This window comes from Leucopleurus acutus (genome assembly GCF_964270905.1).
Source record: "Leucopleurus acutus genome assembly, chromosome: 6".
NCBI classification, from domain to species: Eukaryota; Metazoa; Chordata; class Mammalia; order Artiodactyla; family Delphinidae; genus Leucopleurus; species Leucopleurus acutus.
In genome coordinates, this window is record NC_139149.1 from 44,999,622 (window position 1) to 45,022,256 (window position 22,635).

The 22,635-nt window shown below is 40.0% G+C and overlaps 1 protein-coding gene across 1 annotated transcript in view; it reads left to right on the plus strand.

Moving 5' to 3' along the window:
- Nucleotides 1-17,519: 17,519 nt before the first annotated feature.
- The window catches only part of GALNT5 (polypeptide N-acetylgalactosaminyltransferase 5), a gene marked incomplete at both ends in the record, with an annotated part of 36,469 nt that continues 31,353 nt past the window's right edge, over nt 17,520-22,635 (plus strand). The window contains one exon of the mRNA XM_082840848.1: nt 17,520-18,970. Coding sequence (XP_082696974.1) covers nt 17,520-18,970 — 1,451 coding nt within the window. The remainder of the gene's footprint in view (nt 18,971-22,635) is intronic.

Here is a 22,635-nt window from a genome sequence, read left to right on the forward strand (position 1 = left end):
GCTCCTCCAGCTAATGATTGACAGGAAATCAAAATGGTGACCCAATATTTCAGGGACCCCAAAGAGGACAAGGGGAGACCAATTTTCTCAGTTTGGAGGGCTTATGATCTTTGGCTGTTATGCTGATAAACTGTCTGTATAAATGTCTGTGTATAACTTGTCTGACTGCAAGGAGGGTCACTGTCTTCAAAAGACTAAAAGTAATCCAGGTAACTTTTAATCAACATGTAAAATTTACTTTTACTAAAAGTGAAAGCATGTAATCAGACAAAATTATCAAAGCACAGATAGTCACAGCACTCTCCCCCCACCCAACTCAACCCCCTGGAACTCAGTGCTGAGACTGGCCTTAAGTCAAGAACAAGAAGATCTCGTTTTATTCTAGTTAATATGGAGAAGGTTATTGTGGTTTGTCAGAGAGAACATTGAGCTGAATAGGGTGTATAAGGAAACAGTGAAAAGCACAGGTTAAGGAAGATAGAGTTAGAGTCAAGCCAAAGGCTTGATAAATATTGTACTTAGACACTGTGCAAAGCTGGAGTATCACACGCCTTCAAGGGCACCATTCTCAAAAAATGAATTAGCGGTGCCTGACAACATCATGCTATGTGTTGCCCCTAACTTTGCCTGGTGAGGATATATGTAATCATGGTCAAGATAGTAAATGCTACATCCGACAGGAAAAAGAGTATGAACAGTGACAAAGTCAAGAGTTCAGTAATTATAGTTGCTGCTGTAGACATATTGGAACATTGGCAGACTGCAGTAAGGATTGCTGATTTGTCCAGTGCAATTGTGACTCATAATTCTTTTAAGTAGAGCACTAAAATTTATAGCAAGCTCTGAAGCTGAAGAGTCAGACCATTAAATTTTAGTAAGGAAATTCCTTGATGTAGCAAAATCTGTGACCTCCTTGGGCTGAGTGATTTAAGAAGAGGCCAAAGACCTTCTTCTCGAAATGTCACTGAGGTCAGCCTGCTATACGCCATTCCACTCATGGAGGCCTAAGTTAGGTTTTAACATTAAAGGATCCTTTGAAAGTAAAGGTATTGTTTTTTCCCCCATTCTTTATTTATTTCAATGGTCTTGTTTCAAAAAAATAAGCAAAAATTTGAAAATGATTTACATCCACAGGAAAACCTTCACACCGGTGATTAGAGCAGCTGTATTTATAATTGCCAAAACTTGGAAGCGACCAAGATGTACTTCAGTAGGTGAGTAGAAAAATCAACTGTTGTACATTCAGACAATGGAATATTTTTCAGCACTAAAAAAAAAAATGAGCTATCAGTCCATGAAAAGAGATGGAAGAACTTTAAATGCTTATTACTAAGTGAAAGAAGCCAATCTGAAAGGATACGTAGTGTACTATTCCAGTTATATGACAGTCTGGAAAAGGCAAAACTATGGAGACACGAAAAAGATCAGTGGTTGCCAGCGGTTGGATGGGAAAAAGGATGAAAAATCAGAGCACAGAAGATTTTTAGGGCAGTGAATATACCCTATATGGTACCACAGTGGTGGATACATATCTTTATACATCTGTCCAAACTCATGAGATATACAACACTAACAGTGAACTGTAATGTAAACTATGGGCTTTGAGCGGTTATGATGTGCCAATGTAGGTTCATCATTTGTAGTAAACATACCACTTGGATGGGAGGTGTTGATAATGGGGGAGGTCATGAATGTGTGGGGGAAGAGCCTATATAGGAAATCTTTGTACCTTCCTCTCAATTTTGCTGTGAACCTAAAACCGCTAAAAATAAGTTTTATTAAAAATGATTTACAAATATACGTAAAATATTGCCAAAGTACATAAATTGGATGTAGGGAAGAGAGGTGAGGCTGTGGCAGTATAAAGGTGAAGACATTAAACACGATAACACTCTTCTTGGGGAAGGCCAAACTATTGAGCCACGATAAGCCATTAATTGGTCAGATGATCGAATTAGGCACTAAGGTATTACAGGACAATTTTGGTTGGGAGTTGTCAGAGGTTGACAGCTGGGAGAAATCCAGCATGTGGGACCCAATCCCTCAAGAACTGTTTTAAATGAGAAATCATAGGGGGAAAGTCTTAAGACATAGGAAGACATCATTAAGGGCTCTTAATTCTGAAATGAATGAAGCAGATGGGAAAAGCAAGCTAGCTAGCAAAGCAGGAACACAGTTCAGCAGGTGGGGAGGCACCAGAATGATTTTGCAGAAAAGGCTGTGGTTCTTGTAACAGATTCCTTTTTTTTTTTTTACCACGTTACATGATTTTATTACAATCTCCTCTTTCCTTCTACCAAAAACATCACTTCTAAGAAGTTTGTGCTCCACATGAGGCCCAAAAATGCTCTGTAGCATCAGTGTGACCACCGTGTGCGGGGTTCCCTGGGGAAGCAGAGCCAGGACAGGGAAAAAAGAACCTGCAAAAGAGAACTTGTGGTAAAAACCCAAGTGGTGCAGGGCCCTCAAGAGTTCAGCTCACTAAGCTACAGGGGCAACTGAGAAATTTCTCCCTGCTACTGCTGGTTGTTCGGTCTTTTCTTACACTTTTTGGTATTCATAAACAATGTCATGATCTGGTCCCTGCTTACCTCTCTAGGCTTATTTCCTGAATTTTTCCTAACCTACTACATATGCCACATGCTCTCAAGTCTCTGTGCCTTTGTACACACTGTTCCTTCAGACTGGAATTACCTAATCCCCTTGACATTCTTGATAGATTACTTATCCTTAAAGTTATTTCTGCTGATATTTCCAAACTAACCAGATTCTTCTGTGGATATCTATTAGCTGCAGCATTTATCATTTATCTGTGTTAAAAATGCTGGGGTTTTGGCCTAAGAAACTTGATTTTAAGGACAGTGTCTTAGAAGTTTCCCAATCCTCACTCCTAGCACATAACACACTACCTATAACATAACATTTGTAGAATGAATAGTTGATAAATTCATCATGTCCTGTTTTATCATTTATTTTTGTTACAGTTTCATCTGGCTTCTACTGATTATACATTAAGATGCATGTATATATACACATATGCACACACCTAAAGCTCATTGGTTGCCCATATCCAAATTACAGTCTAATATGGATTACCTCTTAGAAACTTTAAAGTACATGCTAATTTCATGCACACTAAGGAGTTTTGGGTACATTTCAGTCATGTGGGATAGTATTCTTGTATCTTGTCCTTAATGTCTGTGGCCAACATTGTCTGGGGACTATAGGCTACTGCCTACTTACTATATAGCAAATTATTGGGCCTACTCTCCAATCATTTTTGTTGCTGTTGTTGTTACTGCTGCAGGCACTACTTTATAGTGTCATGATTGAAAACAAATGACAATACTTTAGCAAGACTTATTTATTAAAAATTTCAACAAAAAACATTAACTGCCATTACTTGCTACCTTAGCATTTAATAAGTAACTACTACGTGCCAGACACAGAGCTAGGTATTTTTTACCCTCCTCGTATCCAGTTCTCACAACAGCACTAACAAATGAGCATTAAAACCCACAGCTTGCACATGAGGAAACTGAAGTTCACTGAGGATACTGGGGTGCCTCAGTCACATCACAAGGAATGGTGGAGCTGAGACTCTGTCTGCTCTTTACTATGCCAGCCCGTCTCCCTATAAAGAACTTCTTTTTGTACTCATGGTTCTCTATTCAATGATTTTCTTTACTAAAAAATGAATGATGGGTGAGTATGCATATTTTAATGTAATTAAACCTTTGATACACAAAAGCACAAGCAAACAGAACAGTAAAGACAAAAGAAAGTAGTGCAGATGATACCCAGATTATGGCCGTATAAACCAGTGAACCAGAAGCACTTCAGACAAACCAGCAATACCCCGAGTATCCCAGTCATCCAGCTGTGAATTCGACTGCTCGTTGGCTTTTCTTTCCAGGCTGTGCTTCCTCAGAGGCAGAAAGATACAATTCAGTGAATGAAATTCCTCATAAAATCAAATTCTAGTAACTACCCCTACCCCCAGTGGAGTTGGGGGTTGAGGTATACACGAGAGAAAAGAAATAATTTTAAATTTTGGTTTTATGGACCCTGAATTACTCAAACATTATTATTATTATTTTAGATCCCAATCTTAATCCCAATAGTATTTCTTAAGCACTTAACAGATTTTCCTTTTTTTTTTTTTTTTTTGCGGTACGGTAGGCGGGGCTTTCACTGTTGTGGCCTCTCCCGTTGTGGAGCACAGGCTTCGGACGCGCAGGCTCAGCGGCCATGGCTCACGTGCCCAGCCGCTCTGCGGCATGTGGGATCTTCCCGGACCGGGGCACGAACCCGCGTCCCCTGCATTGGCAGGCGGACTCTCAACCACTGCGCCACCAGGGAAGCCCTAGACTTTACTTTTTAGGGCAGTTTCATTTCTACCAAAAAAAAAAAAAAAAAGAAAAGAAAAAGAAAGAAAAATGAGGGGAAGTACAGAGAGTTCCCATATACTCTCTGCCGCACACGTGCACAGCCTCCTGCACTATCAAGATCTTGCACCAGAGTGGTATGTGATGTTCTCCTATTTTAATAAATTATATCTCCGTCTCCATGGAATTTATTGAGTATGGATTCATCATGTACTAATTCCCTAAAAACTGGTTAAATCATACCGAAATTCTCATATACTCAACATCTAAGGTGAATCCAAATAGCTCATTCCCAGCCTTTTCAGAAAAATCGAAATCGTAGCTGACACTAGCTGAAGGCGTTTTATTTGTGCTTTTCTGAGCACTTGACTTGTATGAAGTTATTTAATCCTTCTAACAAATAGTGAAAAATGGGTGAGTATACATGTTTTAGCAAACTATAAAGTGTCTTCATCTTCTCCATGGAATTTGTGGCACCCAGCACATGCGGTTTCCATGTGTCAGAGGTTGATCAACAAATGCATCCATGAAAGGCAGGAAAAGGTTGAACACTTCTCAATATATATTCATTGAAAAATACACTAGTCATATCATGGGGGAATCATATTGTTCGGTCCATATACTGTCATACATACTTGTGTTTCCTTGCAAATGAGCCAAAGTGGGAAAGGGATGGGACAAAATCATTGTAAACAGACGGGACAAACTAAATTGAAAATATTGTTCATCGTACCAAAGGACACACTACTATAAAGACTCTGACTCTGTCTTCATAATATAAATTAAAAATGAAAATTAATCAAATTAACCTCTGGGACTTATTTCTAAAACAATTTTTATGGCATTACAATGTTTTAACAGATTCCGCTTAATCAAATGGAACTTCTAAAACTGGCTTTTCACAGAATTATCATTAAAGTCCATGATTATAACCTTGGGATTAGTCAAATCTTGAAACACCTTCTGAGTCAGTCTTTCAAAATATAAAATAACTTTCAGGGGCTTCCCTGGTGGTGCAGTGGTTGAGAGTCCGCCTTCCAATGCAGGGGACACGGGTTCGTGCCCTGGTCCGGGAAGATCCCACATGCCGCTGAGTGGCTGGGCCCATGAGCCATGGTCGCTGAGCCTGTGTGTCTGGAGCCTGTGCTTCACAACGGGAGAGGCCACGGCAGTGAGAGGCCCGTGTACTGCAAAAAAATAAATAAATAAATTAAAAAAATAAATAAATAACCTTCAGTATTGGTGCAAGATTAAGAATGGTCTGTTGTATGAATCACAACCTTTTCAAGCATAGGAATTAAAGAAAAAAAATTTCCAAAATTCCATAGTCCCTGCATACTGTAAATGTATTTTTTGTATCCACTTATTGAGCAAATACATAGGGACAAGACCCCTAGAACTTTTCTTTGTGTGTGTGTGTGTTTTCCTTTGCTGTGCAGAAGCTTTTAGGTTTCATTAGGTCCCATTTGTTTATTTTTGTTTTTATTTCCACTTCTCTAGGAGGTGGGTCAAAAAGGATCTGTGATTTATGTCAGAGAGTGTTCTGCCTATGTTTTCCTCTAAGAGCTTTATAGTGTCTGGCCTTACATTTAGGTCTTTAATCCATTTTTAGTTTATTTTTGTATACGGTGTTAGGGATTGTTCTAATTTCATTCTTTTACATGTAGCTGTCCAGTTTTCCCAGCACTACTTATTGAAGAGGCTCTTTTCTCCACTGTATATTCTTGCCTCCTTTATCAAAGATAAGGTGACCATATGTGCGTGGGTTTATCTCTGGGCTTTCTATCCTGTACGATTGATCTATATTTCTATTTTTGTGCCAGTACCATTCTGTCTTGATTACTGTAGCTTTGTAGTACAGTCTGAAGTCAGGGAGCCTGATTCCTCCAGCTCCGTTTTTCTTTCTCAAGATTGCTTTGGCTATTCGGAGTCTTTTGCGTTTCCATACAAATTGTGAAATTTTTTGTTCTAGTTCTCTGAAAAATGCCATTGGTAGCTCGATAGGGATTGCATTCAATCTGTAGATCGCTTTGGGTAGTATAGTCATTTTCACAATGCTGATTCTTCCATTCCAAGAACGTGGTATATCTCTCCATCTGTTTGTGTCATCTTTAATTTCTTTCATCAGTGTCTTATAGTTTTCTGCATACAGGTCTTTTGTCTTCTTAGGTAGAGGAGACAAAAGACCTAGGTATTTGTTCCTCGGTATTTTATTCTTTTTGTTGCAGTAGTAAATGGGAGTGTTTCCTTAATTTCTCTTTCAGATTTCTCATCATTAGTGTATAGGAGTGCAAGAGATTTCTGTACGTTAATTTTGTACCCTGCTACTTTACCAAATTCATTGATTAGCTCTAGTGGTTTTCTGGTAGCATCTTTAGGATTCTCTATGTATAGTATCATGTCATCTGCAAACAGTGACAGTTTTACTTCTTCTTTTCTCATTTGGATTCCTTTTATTTCTTTTTCTTCTCAGATTGCTGTGGCTAAAACTTCCAAAACTATATTGAATAATAGCGGTGAGAGTGGGCAACCTTGTCTTGTTCCTGATCTTAGAGGAAATGGTTTCAGTTTTTCACCATTGCGAATGATGTTGGCTGTGGGTTTGTCATACATGGCCTTTATTATGTTGAAGTAGGTTCCCTCTATGCCTACTTTCTGGAGAGTTTTTATCATAAATGGGTGTTGAATTTTGTCAAAGACTCCTAGAACTTTAAATGAATTTTTATATTTTATTAAATATAACGCTGTATGTGTGTATTAGGGAAATGGTTGGGGACATATTTGCATATGTGCAAGGCGGAGAAAGAAAAGCAGACTGATGTTATCTTGTCAAGGCTCACTTCACATATGTCCATGATGATGTCACAGCAGCTTCACAACTTCAAAGGGTCCATAGGTCACACTTTTGTAAGTATTGGTTCATTATGTTTTAGTTCCCTAAAGCCTGGTGAAAGCATATAGAAACTCTCATACACTCAACATGTACGATGAATCCAAATAGCCGATTCCTACCCATTTCAGAAAAATCAAAATCATAGCTGACACTTGTTGAGTGTGTTTTAGCGTCTGTTCTCTGTTCTTGACTTGTTAATTCATTTGATCTTCACAACAACACTGTGAGGTGGTACTCTTATTACCCCCCATACTGCAGATGAGGAAACAAAAATCCGGAGAGATTAAAGTACCTGTCCAGGATCACAGAGCTAAAGAGGGCAACCTAGGTAGTCTGTCTCCAAAGCCTTCACTTCGTATACCTCAATGGGGCTCTATTGTCATCTGGGATGGCATAATTCTTGATTGGATGGGAGTGTCCCACACAGTGTAGGATATTCTGCATTCTTTCCCTCCTCCCATTCAGTGTCAGTAACAGCCCCCAGGTATTGTGACAATCAAAAGTTGTTCCCAATCCCCAGCTCTTCCAAACATCCACTTGGGAGAGGAATCCTCTATGTTAAAAATACTATAAGCCTTTTCTCCAGGCAATACCACATTTCACTGAAGGTCTACACACACACAGACACACACAGACACTCTAGTATACATACACATATTCACGTAATCACACAGCCAGGATTTTCCCTTCAGAGAAAAAAAAACGTTAACCGAGTTAAACACTTTCTTCTTCATATTACTGTCTCAATGAACATTGCCTTCCCTCCATCTCTTACATCTAGAGGGCGCAGGCAGGATGAAGAAAAGACAAGGAAAAGAGAATAGAAAATGCAAAAATTAAAGGTGAGGAAAAGAAGTAGGGGAAAACAGAAATCAAACAGAAGACAGAAGAAATTGTTATGTCTAGTACTTATTGAGATAGGAGTTAGCTGCTCATAAGTCACTGAATAAAATAAAAGCAGTCAGAAAACCAAAACCGTATATGACTTGACTTCCCTTAAAATGTCTTTATGCATTTTAGAACCACTGAATTTCAGAATGGAGATGGCCCAGCACATAACGATAGTGCAAACCCTCACCATAATGGAAGAATGCCCCCTACAACTTCTGTGACAGATGGCCACGCAGCCTCTGCCACATGTCATTTCCAAGAGTAGGCAGATCATTATCTACTTTTAGAAGGAAGACATGTCTCTTTTGTGTAGTACTAATTGTTAGAAAGTCGTTCTCATTTAAAACAGAAATCTGCTACGCCTCGGCCTCATTTCTACCCTCTGGAACCATATGGAATGGTTAAATCCTTCTTCCACATGACATCTCTCCAAAATTATGAAGCAGTTATTATGTTGTCCTGAGTCTCCTCTAACCCAAAATAAACATATGCAAAACATAGACTATGCCCTCCAAATATCAGTACACCTGGTAGGATGACCAATGTCCTCAAAAGCCCTGTTTCATTTGCTTCTCCATAGTAATCTTTTCCTTGGAGAGCTCAGAATCAGCACATCTGGTGTGTATTTGTTTGGGAGTGCTCTGTGAACTCTGTACATACATATGTGTATAAATATGAATATGTACACACAAGCATAAACCGCACATGGAGTTTGTGTGTTTGCATATAAATATGTAGACACATATGTGTACACACATGTAAAATATACACATTGCTCATCTTTCCTTTTCTCTCAAGTGTTTCTTTTCGCATGGCTCCCATCCAGTCCAAGTTCATGAGGAGAGTTCATCTTATTTCCCGGCTTATTTCATCCCTCTGGAAATAAGGTGGGGACTTTGGGGTTATATTTACTTTCCTTAGTTCAATCATGAGTGGATGCCTGCATGCTCCTGTCTCCTACGTGCCCAGGCTTGAATAGTTAGTTAACCCTCAGCTTCTAAGGGTAAGGAAACCACTTAGAATTGTACATCAGAGGAGCTGAGTAGCTCTGAAGATATTTGATCATGTAAACAAAATTCATATCCTGTGATAACTGTAAGCATGACATTAATCTAAACCCATTTGTCTTTTCCTCTCTTAATTTCATTTCCAATTAAGTATTTCTTCCACCGTTTCTGATTAGTTCATCACTTGTCCATTTTCTACCTTATCTTCAGAAAGCAGGAAAAAAATCCTTCTTTGATATCCAGGAAAATGTCCAAAGGGCCCTGAGTTCAAATCGCTTTCATATGTCACATTGTGATTTGAGTTTCACGGTTCAGTACTTTAGCAGACCTCAAATGCAAGGGTTGTTTCCAGGTTATGATAACGTAATTGGATCTAAAGTCATTGTCATCCTTTCATCCCACAGAAGGTTATTTTGATCTTGCTCCTGGGGGCAGTAATTGAGTTGGAGGTGGTGGTGGAGGGGGGAGATATGAAGCAGCATTTAGCCCTTCTTCAAGGCTTTCATTTCATCCTACTTCTTCACAGCACATGAAAATGCCCTCAAGGGCCCTCCATTGTGCCTACCGTCTGCCCCTCCCACGACTCTTCTTTCTCTACCCCTTCTCTCCTCGCCCTTCTCTCCTCTTTGTTAAAATGGAGGTCACAGAGAAAGCAGAATGGTTCCAGGGTGGGACAGATAAGAAGAAGACGAAGAGGCAGGACATGTTCCGAGGGCATCACTGGTGTGGCACCAGGAATGTGGCAGAGGTGGCCTCAGCGGAGTACGTAGGGCTCCTGGGGGCTCAGGGCTCAAAGCTCTCTGACAATTCCTTGCTCCTGTTCTGAGTTGGCAGCTCTTCCTTCTCTTCGTAGCAACTGATTCCAACCTTTAGCACGTGCCTCGACCGCCTACCCACCCACTCCCAACTCTTCACTGTCTGCCTCGTGCTTATGGAAAATAATCAGAAGCCATCGAGCACAAACTCCCTGAACTTTCTTTCCTTCCATCTCCACTCATCCTTACCTGCCCTGGAACAGGTACAATTTCAAAATGAAACATGCCCCTAGTTGTTTCTAAAATGAATTAAATAATCCACCTGTGTTCTTAAGCTTATTTCCTGTCTCCTCTGGGACGTCACTTTAATCTGATAAGGCTTTATCCACTCTTTATCTTCAATCTTACCTTCCCTATGCCTGAGTCTTCTAAACCCTTCAGGTCTAATCCATCTGCAAGTAACAGGCCGTCTCATCAAGCTACCGAATTATCCCTTTTATTTCCCTGTTTGTAAGAAACTTATACAATAAAAGCAGTTATTTATAAGAGAGATATAATTTATTTATTAAAATATTCATTTATTTATAAGAAAATTTTATTACAAAATTATGTTTTTATGAGAGATATTATAGTATGGTATATGCATTTTTCTCAATGAAGTGATGTCACCCTCAAGGGGGCAAAAATGGATTCTTAGGGGGCAAAAACATTCTAAAATATTGCAATGGTTTCTGGCCCTCCAAAGCTTAACTCTACTTGACAAAGTATTATTTCTCAGTATTTAAATTCTCTCACTTTAGGGAGAGTTTTAATTTAATTTTTCTCTCAGGGAGTAAGATCTGATAATGAGAAAGAGATTGAGAAACACTGATGTATAGGATCCAGCCGGCCTGGGTTTATATCCTGAACCCACCACTGCTTGGCTGGCTGTGTGACCTTTGACAGGCTACTTAACTTCACTGTGCCTCGGTTTTCTTACCTGTAGAATGGAGATCTTAGCACCTAATTCACGAAGTTGATTTTAAGTAAAGATTACTTGAGTTAATATAGGTAATGCTATGAGTGTTAGCCCACTCTTTCAACTAATTGAATCATATATACAATAAATGAGCTACGAAATCTGGAGCCTGCCTACCTCTTCATCTCTTCCCACTCTCCTTCTCACTCATTCTACTCCAGCTACACTCACATTCTTACCCAGCTCCAAAATGCCAGGCTTGTTTCCAATGTCACATCTTGATTTTTCTGTTCTTACCATCTGGAATCTCTTCCCCCAGATTTTCTCATGGCTTACTCCCTTACTCTATTCAAGTTTCTTCTCAGATGTTACCTCTTTAAAGAGGTTTCCCTGATTTATATTCCCACTTTTCTTTCCCTATTTCCTTTCATTCTCTTTCTAGCACACATGACTACCTAAAGTTACACATTTTTGTCTCTTTATTTCGTTATGTATGAACTACAAGACGATGGAACTTCTCTGGTTTAGTCACTGTTGTATTCTTGGTGCCCAGAACATTGGGAAAAGTAGTATTGATTGAGTACTAGGCTCTAAGGATATAGTGGTGAATAAAAGAAATGCAGGGCTTCCCTGGTGGCGCAGTGGTTGAGAGTCCGCCTGCGGATGCAGGGGACATGGGTTCGTGCCCCGGTCCGGGAAGATCCCACGTGCCGTGGAGCAGCTGGGCCCATGAGCCATGGCTGTTGAGCCTGCGCGTCCGGAGCCTGTGCCCCGCAACGGGAGAGGCCACAACCTGCGTACTGCAAAAAAAAAAAAAAAAAAAAAAAAACGAAATGCAGTCTTTGCTTTCCTGGAACCTAAAATCTAGTGACAGTCAGAATTTAAACAAGAAAACGTGCAATTAATGTATAAGTGGTAATCAAAATTACAAAAGTCTGCTCTCCCAGACAGCCTGAAGCAACACAACACAAATCATAAATTCCACATTGCCCTGCTGAGACCCACTGACAGGACTGCAGGTCCTTCTTAGGACCAGAGAGCTAGGGACCTGATTTCTTAGAAAATTGCAGGCTATACTAATGGCTACTCTCATCCTTCTCCAACCTGGAATGGTAAGAGACTGAAACACTAAACTTGTCTTCTTGTCAGGACTTATTTTTCTTCCTTCTTAGGTTAGTTGCTTGTTTCACTCACTTTTCCCATTTTTATATTAATATTTTGCCTCTGCCACTGAACCAATGAACCTCAAAGTGTGGGTCTTGGTCCACCTATATCAGAATCATCTGATATTCTAGTTAAAAATCTAGATTCCCAGATCCTGTATCCAACCTCAGAATTACTGAGGGAAGAACATGAGAATCTATATTTTAACAGTCCCTCCCCTTAAGATTTTTGATGCACAAAAAGTTGAAAACAACTACATTAAACTGTGAGCTTCAGCTTCTTTGTTTTCCCAGAGGCTAGTACACGGTTGGTACTCAAATATTTGCTCAATATGTACATGTTTATGTATTCCACATATATTTCAAACACAACATGTTTAAATCTGAACTTCTCTTTTCTTCCAAACTGTCATTGTTCTTCCTACCTTTTCTTTCTGAATTAGTAAAGCCTTAATCAGAGTCACCCTGAGCTATTTTACCTTTTTCTCCAAATTTATAATTAACCAATACCAATGGCTCTGTTAATTTAGTATTTGAGTTAAAAGTCTCGGGCTCATTGACAACCTGTCCCTTAAGGCATTTTTTTCCTTCTGATAACTAGCTCAGTTCTTTTCCCAAGGTGGATGCTTAGTTAATGTTTTATTTTATTTTTAATTTTCAAATAATTTAAAAATATTTATTTATTTATTTACTTATTTATTTGGCTGTGTCGGTTCTTAGTTGTGGCACGTGGGATCTTCGTTGCAGTGCGTTGGTTTCTCTCTAGTTGCAGTGCGTTGAGTATGAAGGCTCTCCAGTTGTGGTGCATGGGCTCTAGAGTGTGCAGGCTCAGTAGTTGTGGCACACGGGCTTAGTTGCCCTGTGGCATGTGGGATCTTAGTTCCCCAACCAGAGATCGAACCCACATCCCCTACATTGGAAGGCAGATGCTTAACCACTGGACCACCAGGGAAGTCCCTGTTTTATTTTAAATTTATTAAATTTTTCTTAATCAAAATAAAATATTAAAACAATTAAATTGTCCAGGGACCTAAAAAGCACAGATGCTGGCTTGGCTCCACTCTTCACAAAACAGAAATAGAGACACAAATGTAGAGAACAAATGTATGGACACCGAAGGGGGGAGAATTGGGGGTGGGGTGAAATTGGGAGATTGGGATTCACATATACACACTACTGATATTATGTATAAGATAGATAACTAATGAGAACCTACTGCATAGCTCAGGGAAATCTACTCAGTGCTCTGTGGTGACCTAAATGGGAAGGAAATCCAAAAAAGAGGGGGTATATCTATACGTATAGCTGATTCACTTTGCTGCACAGTAGAAATGAAGACAATGTTGTAAAGCAACTATACTCCAGTAAAAATTAATTTTTAAAAAATCAGTGAAACCTGAGGTCTAAGCACAGTGTATTATCTTTCAACGGTAGAGGTCTTGCTTTCTTCAAACTCAGGCTTAATGGATTATGACTTACCACCACTAATATGGGAAAAATTTTCAAGGACAAATGTCGGAGGGAAGATCACAGCAGTCCTCATTCTCTGGGCGTTAGTAAGGCTGTTTCTTAACCAGCTTCTAAATCTTATAAAAAAGGATACATACACCAAAACTGCCAGAAATTGTATTCATCCATCTTCACTGGAAGAACCAGTTAAACTGGAGTAAAATTATCATTTTTATATTTATGGTACCTATGGACTTTATAAAAACTCCAGTCTTTAAATTATGATTTTCAACTTTCTCTCTTTTTGTGTGAATTGTGTTCACAGGACAGTGTTATCTTCTTGCATACGATTTCTCTTTTTCTCAAAAACAAACAAAAAAAGAATTTTGAAGGAAAAAATGATCATATTAAAATACAAAAGCAAAATGATATTTAATATTTACTTGATTTTCCCATTCAAATTTCCTAAGTGAATAATATCCTCATCCCATATTGTCTTTAATTGGAATCTCCAAATTTAAATCTACATTCAAATTCAGTGATGCATCTGTAGATCCTCATTATTCTCTAAAGAATATATGTTTAAATATATTTTCCTTTTATATCTTTTATAATTAAGGGTAAGCAACTGAGTACATATTATAAAAGAAAATAGGTATTAGTTACTCAGAATATACTTACATAGTCAAAAAAAAAAAACAGTCAAATATTCTGCGAGAGTTACTTTAGACACAAAGCCAGGGAACTGGAACCAGTACTTCTAATATTCTGCATTCTGGCTGGGGAAATTGGAGAATAGAAATTTTAAAAAATGTTTATTGAATTTCTACTGATTATCAATGAGCATGATTCAGAGATAGTCACCTTGGAAGCAGAACAAAGGAACACAGATTTCACTCTAACTATATACAAAGCTGTCCTGCTAAACAGTTCATGATTTAATCTAGGAGAATCCAGTGTGAGGCACTCAGTAAATTCTCAATAAATGGTAGCTATTAACATGATAATCCTGACATCAACCATGTAGAGTTTAAGGACAGGTCCTCCTACTAATATACCTCTTTTACAGAAGAAGAAACTAAAAATATATTTTTAATTTTTTACTACACAAGTGTCAAAATGAATTAGAAAAACCCCTCCAAAAGCCTCCCAAGGACCACTTCATAGCCCTAGTTCTTTAGAATGATACCCACTCCAACTAAGTATGTGCAGATTCTTGAGGAATTTGACCAGCTAAGTCTACCATGTGGGATGACAGCCAGAAGTACCTTAAACAGCCAACCCACCTATATATTTAGTTTTCTGCTAGTAATATGGAAACTAAACCAAAAAGCAGCATCGTGTATCTATACGAAAGGTCATCTGTTGAATAATGTGTGTATTGACTGCTATTAAAGGTAAAATTTCTTAATTTCTTTGTTTTCTATTCTTTTTTATCCATACTTTTTCATTGCTCTGAACATCATGGAAACCCAGCTAAGAGGGAAAAAAAGAGGAGAAATACAGAGCTGGTGGGGATCACCAGTAGAGATTGTTACTGATTTTCTGAAGATCCATAGTATTGAGTCTGTAGAGCTGCTTATAACCAACTTTTGTCATCCTTACAGATTCTCATAGACTAACCAGGGAAAAGATGTGGAAAAGGCTGGGAAGAGGCCTTTACAGGTGCTTTTTCACCATGCGTTTGTCACCATTGGATTGTTGTCAAGATCGAATGAGATACTCAATGGAAAGAGCTTAGCAAAGAGTTTGGGGCATATGGGGTACACACAGGCACACACACACATGCCTGAGTTTCCAATCATGCTGGTTCTCAAAAATGTGTGCTTCCCGTAGTACTATACTCTCTCTTCACTTCTATGTTCTTGCTAATTTATCTGCCTTTCACCATCCAACTAATACTTCCCTTCTCTGACCACAGTATGAGCAGAGATAATTATGCTCTTGTTCATCCCTCAAGTCTAAAGATAGCTTCTCCAAAAATCATTCCCAAAGAATCTAGGATATGGTTCTCTCATATTACTTACTGTGTATTGTATATGTGCCTACCTGTCTGTGTCCACCAATAGACTGTGAGATCTCAAAGACAAGAACTATGTCCTTTTTACTCAATATCTTTCAACACCCAACACAGGGCCTGAGCAATGGAACAGACTCAGCAAATATTGGAAGGTTGGACAAATGGAGGGCAGGGGTGCATGGAGGAAACAGCTGAGCCACCAGTGCTGCCATCCATGTGGATATTCCAAACTGGAGTGAGCAGGCATGGAATAAAAAGGAGAATCAGAGATTTAAGAAACATGTTACCATAGCTGCACTTATCTGGGTTCCCTCCCATGGGGTAAAGTACAAACTTAAAGTTAAAATGTTGTGGAAGGCAATGCATAAGTATAAGCTATTCAGCATCTTCCCTTCTTCCCTTCCCAAGTCTTTGGGAGCCTAAGTTTATCTCAAAGCAGGGATGCTATACCCTTCCTAACACTGGAGAAATAAGTGGCATCACTGTCTGCAGATCACTCAGAGCTCCTCGGAGAACAGTGCTCCTGGGCTGTGCTTCTCAAACTTTAGGGACGATGTTTATAGCAGGTGAGGTTAAAATGCAGATTCTTGAAAAAGAATGGATACATGTGTGTGTATAACTGAATCACTTTGCTGTAACACCTGAAACTAACACAACATTGTAAATCAACTGTACTCCAATATAAAATAAGAATTAAATTTATAAAAATGCAGATTCTGATTCAGTTGTTCTGGGAATGTATAGTTATTAGGTTTTACTCTGTCTGGGGGAAAATTTCACAAAAATTGTGCGCAGTGGTCCAAAACCCAAAAAATAATGGGGAGGCATTTTATTCTAGACCGGTGTTTCTCAACTTTGGCTGTACATTAGAAAGACCTGGGAAGCTTCTAAAAACACAATGCAGACCAATGGTCATCTTTGCCCCTTCCCCCCTCCATCAATTAATCAGAATTTGGGAGGATTTCTTCAGTGTGGTTCTACCATCACAAAGCTGTCGGAACCAGTGTCCTACCAGTCTTCCAGTGCCACTCAGAGTCTGGTCCAAGTTCTGGTTCACTCTGCAAGTTGTTGTTACATCTGGGACAAGTATCCAAACCAAGAGTAAGCGTTTAGAAACTTTTACAGCAATATGACAAATTAAGTTTATGTCCACCGAATCTAATAATAAAAATAGAGGGACTCATTTAAAACAAAAAGTTGACTTACAAACAAAGATTTTGATACCCACCGCCCCCGCCCAAGAAGGCTTCTGAATAATCAGACACCCACCTTTGGTATTGAGGTTATGCTCAGCCCCTTCTATAAGCTGTTACCTCTCCAAGTTGAAACATTAAGTTCGCTGATGAATTGCTGGGGCACATCATTTGGAGACCTGGGTACAACAGGGTTAATAAGCAGGAATGGGGTAGGTGGGGTTACAAACCAGGAACACATGCCCTCCAAGTTAGACAGTTTTCTTTAATTGCCCTGAAAACACACACACTCTCACATAACACGGAAGGTGAGAGCTGAATGAAGTTTTCTGGGTAATGGCTTGAAATGTTTTCCTTCTGAGAAGTGGTGTTGAGTTACAGTGTGCAGACGGAGAACTGCGAGGAGAGAAGGCGCAGCCCAGACCCCACCTTTTCTTGGGTTTGTAGGAAGGTGGACATGGGCTCATGGAGATGAGACGAGTGGTCTGTTGACCTGTCTGGCGGCTGGAATCGACCACTCCCAGGGTGACCAAAGGGCAATGTTTATCAGGGCTTAGCCAGGGGCCGGCCAAGCAGGCACGGATGCTCTGCTGTGAAATGCCACGCAGGCAGAGACTGACAAGCGGTAGGAGCTGAGCTCTCCCTTTGGACTGCTGCTTCCTGCTCTGTTCAGGGGAGGGGGCCGCTTTCTGGCAACTTTGCTGCTGCTGCTGCTGCTGCTATTGCTACTACGTCAGCTCCCTCTCCCCTCAAGGTAAGCAGGCTCAGAGGGAGGGCGGGCTGCGAGGGAAGCCTTTGTACCATGAACAAGATCCGAAAGTTTTTCCGAGGAAGTGGGAGAGTCCTGGCATTTATATTTGTAGCTTCTGTCATCTGGCTGCTCTTTGACATGGCAGCTCTCCGCCTCTCATTCAGTGAGATCAACACTCGAGTCCTGAAGGAAGACATCATCCGGAGGGAGAGGATAGGGTTCAGAGTTCAGCCATACCTGGGGAAGAGCCTTGACAGCAGCGTGAAAGAGATGAAGCTCCCCTCGAAGGGACACGGGAACGGCGTATGGGGCAAAGAGAACTTTAGAAAGACGGAAAAGAGTAAGCTCAAGGTTGCGGATGATTTGGACCAAGCCCAGAAGGAAAGAAAAGTGCAGAATGCCCCCGGAAGGGGCAAGGTTGCACCTTTGTGGCGTCCTGCATATCTGTTGACCCCCCCAGTGACTTTTACCAAGCGGAAGACAGAGGGGCGAGACGTCAGACCTGAAGTTTCCTCGCACGTGACACCAAAGCAAAAGACAGCCCAGGGGGCTGAGAAAACCCCGTTCACAGCAGCAAGGGGAGCTCCACGGGACAAAATATCTGTACACACAGGACCTGTTGGTATAAACCAGGAGGGCCTGAAGAGTCTTAGTCTCAGCAGTGAAACATCAAAACAAGCAGCTGAGAGGAACCCAAACGTGACCATCCATCTTAATATTGACAGATCAAAGCAGCAATTCCAGGCAGTAGCAAATGAAAGGACCCACCCGGCCAGCCCACCAGTGCCAAAACCCAGGGAAGCCATAGCCTTAAATAAAACTGAGACTCAGAGCAAAGAACTAAATGCAAATAAACACAAAGCCAATAAGAACCTTCCCTTTTCCAAGTTCATTGCCAATTCAAGTCACTTAAAGAAGCAATCTATTAATGAGACACAGTTGGGAGGCTTGCCAAAGGTTGATGGAGCCAAAGTGGCTGATGGGAAGAAACTCAACTTGTCTGAAAGCCATGTTGTGATTATAACCAAGGAGGAGGGGCTAAAGACAGACACCAAAGAGGTCCCCAATTCCAAAACCAAAACTATATTTCCTACGGTACTGCGCAAAAGCCAAGAGGAACACGTTGCCAGGAAGAGCAGGAAGGCATCTTTCTCTTCTCTTGCTCTCCAGGGAGCAGCAGTGTCTCAAACCAATCAAGCCTTAGCTGGTGGGCTGGGGCCAGCAAGAATCAACTTAACTGCCAAAACCCAGCCTGCACAACTCAACCAAAGTCACAGAAAAGCTCGTTCGCCTGAAGATGGTGGAATGCACCGTGTGTTAAGAATTGATGTGACACTTTCTCCGAGGGACCCCAAAGCTCCAGGTCAGTTTGGACGTCCGGTAGTTGTTCCCCATGGAAAGGAGAAGGAGGTAGAAAGAAGATGGAAAGAAGGAAATTTCAATGTCTACCTCAGTGATTTGATCCCAGTGGACAGAGCCATTGAAGACACAAGACCTTCTGGGTAAGATCCATTTTTCTTCTCTTTCCTCAGCCCCAAGTATTTTGGGTCTTACATAGAGAAGACTTATTTCTAGATAATTCTGTGTGATTTTTGGTCACCTAGAGAATTAGAGCAACAATAATCATTAGGCACAGTTCAAATAGTCTACCATCCACACAGAGAAAAATTCCGATATCAGCATACCCATTGCACTCTCTTTATATATTTATTTCTCTGGGACTTTGGCCCTCATCCCTATTAGCTCATGTTCTGTTCCCTTTTCTGTACTGAAAACCTATCAAAATGATTAGGGGAGCTCAGTTCCTAATAAGGTGTATATGAATGGTAGAGCTTAAAATGTAATTCCGTTAAAACAGTGACAATGAAGTGAATTCTCAATTTCAGAATTTTTTATTATTAGCAAGTTTGTCAGGAGTATATTTGGGAAAGGAGCACAGAGAAGGAGCCTTCTAGGCCTCTCTGGAATCATGTCTTAGCCAGCAGAATTCTGCCTAATCATGAGTCATGATCACCATAAGTGAAGAAGTGACTTACTCCTCAGAATTTAATATCCTCTATAGATGAGAATGGTAGATAGTTCAGGAGTTCAGTGATACAGGAATAATAATTTTGGAAAAAGTCAATCAGCCAATAAGTAGCAAACACCCACAGGACATAGAAGAATATAATATTTTATATTTCTAGAGTTTCACCATTTATGAAGCAACTGCACACATGAATTTCACAAGAGCTCTGCAAAGGAGGCAGCAGATATTATGTGTTCAAATCAACAAGTAAGGGCACTCAGGAATTACTTCAGTCTTCCAAGACAGCACAGCTCTGAAGGTGCCCAGTGAGCCTTCATAAACCAGTTTTTAAAAAATTATATTCCTTTAACTAGAAAGTAGATCACAAATATTTAATCTGATTCAAATATATTCGGTTTCTGGCTCTTTTTGGCCCACTCATAAGTGAGGGTACCTCATAGCCATATGTTCACTACCCATTAATTGATAATGCAACTCCATGTGTGCCTTGATATGCAATTCCTGAGCCGAACAATGTTTGCCGAGAAGGTGGAATTAGGGAATATCAAGATTCAGATTTAGCACATGTGGTCTGTAAAGAATGCCCTCATTTGGCTTCTGTAAAAAAAAAAAAAAGGGAAACAACCCTTCTCTGTGATCTAGGTATTCAGTGTTACTAAGAGGAAGGAAGATATAGATGTGCCTGTATTCATATTGGTGAGAGGGGCCTCTTCATTGGGATGTTAGCCATTTTCAGCTCTTAGCCATTGGCGGATGGCTATTGGCCATGCGCTAATCACCTGCTTAGGCCAAGCACTCTGCCATTCATGTTCCTCACCCTGGTGAAACTCACAACCTTGAGGAGAATACAAATATACCCAAAGTAAAGATGAAGAAACTGAGGCCCTGGGAAGTTATATTGTCTGTGGTCACAGAGCTAGCAATTATAGAGAAATTATTAAAATCCATGCTCAAAATTATGTTGTGCTGTTGATCGCCCATATCTTACTAATTACTACCAAAATGATCCCCAAGATTATGCTGCACCAGCTCTGATCTGAAATCCTGTATATCATATATCACATACATTTATGATATATCACTATATTACTACACATATACACTATGTATGGTACATCCAAATATGCCAGTATAGGGCATATACTCTATATGCCATACTATGTACAGCATATTACTATACATATCCTATATAGTATATACTATATGGCCATATACTATACATGCCAACTTTGAACACAAAGCACCAGAGAATGAAGTAGGAGAGTAGCTTTATTTTAACATCCCTTCTGTGGCCTGGCAGACTGCTACGGAGCTTGGAGAAAAATCAGACACTGCACAGAAGCCCAGGCTGCACTTCCAAACCAGAGAAAGGACAATTGTGTGAAGGCCAAAAGCAAGTAATAATGATGTTAGCGTCCATGTGATTTATTGAAGGCTCAGTAGCTCCCAGTGCTTGTTCGTTTCTGAAATTTGGTCTGTGGAAATTAAATGTTGCTGCCCAGGGAAGTCATGGTCAGGCTTTGTCTTCTGAAGGAGGCTGTCCCAACAGTAGGAGAAAGTGAGTGACACGTGTGCTTGAGAGGATGAGTCAGACAGCATGTGGCCGGGCCCCTCCCTCTTATCACACAACCCACCTTGGCTAAATATAGGTGCTCTTGGCAAGGTGCCTACTTGATGCTCTACTCTTCCGACAGGATGGAGGTGACAGTCTTAAGCCAGCAGGGATCCTGTGTACAGAACCCCTTTTGGGCCATTCTTACAGGAAAGAGAATAAATTATTTTTCTTTTCTTTTACCCAAACACTCTAAGTATGTGCAAATTATGTATTCATATGGATAAAGTTTGGAAGAAAATACAAATGAAAAACATTTGATTCATCAGGTTGGCATGATTTAAAGTTCTCTTACTTTGATTTTATTTTTTTCAGCTTTGCTCAAAAGGTATATGAGATGCTTGTAAGAAAACACACAATAAGATTTTTTGAGATAATAAATTTTAAAAGTCAGCATGGGGGAAATTGTTATAGAATATAATAAGAATGTGTGTGTGTATTTGTGTGTGTGTGTGTGCAAGCACATGTGAGAGAGAGAGGCAAAAAGAAAAAGAGAAAGAAAGAAAGAGAAAGAAAGAAAGAAAAAAGAAAGAAAGAAAGAAAAAGAAAAAGGAAGGAAGGAAGGAAGGAAGGAAGGAAGGAAGAAAGAAAGAAAAAAGAAAGAAAGAAAGAAAGAAAGAAAGAAAGAAAGAAAGAAAGAAAGAAAAAAGAAAGAAAGAAAGAAAGAAAAAGAAAAAGAAAGGAAGGAAGGAAGGAAGGAAGGAAGGAAGAAAGAAAGAAAGAAAGAAAGAAAGAAAGAAAGAAAGAAAGAAAGAAAGAAAGAAAGGGAGAGAGAAAGAATCTATTAGAATGCCGAAGGACTGGCCTTAAAATTAGCTATGGTAGCAACCCACTGGAACCTTTAAATTTTAAGAGTTCTGGGAAATACCTCCCTTACTGCTTCTTTCATTCCCCCAAAATCCATGTTATGGATTGATTAACACAGTATAACTGACGTATCATAACTGGCTATTGAATATACATTGAACCAAAACAAGGATAAAAACCATAGATTTGCTAGTATGTTTGTTTAAATTTAGGTCCCCTCAGTAAAGATAATAAGTAGTTAATAGTTCTTAGGGATGATGATTTAACCGATATGCTAGGATGAGGTTGACATTGAGAAGGAGAAGAGAGAAGCAGCATTCCCAGGACAACTTCACTTGCTCTTGTTCTAAAATCAGACTCTCTTTTCCAAAACTGCTCTTCTCTCCTTTTCTCCTGAGTCCCAAAGAACCATTTCTGAGATGTTGAGATATAGTCCTGGCCTTTTCCAAAAGCACAAAAACTCCTTTCTGTCATTAGTATTATTCTCACTGTCCTTTTCAGTGCCACCCTGATTTCTGACCCTTGCTGTGTGGCTATCGCTTGCTGCATGTGACATGCTCTCTAATGTGGGCCTTCAGCATAAGGATAGTCTTATTATCTTTCTCTACTCATCACGTTTGTTACCATCCACTGATATTTTTCTTAACTGGTCCCATCCCACGGCTTCCCCCCATCCTCACCTTTCACAGTCGTCACCATTTCTCCTAGAACATCTTAAC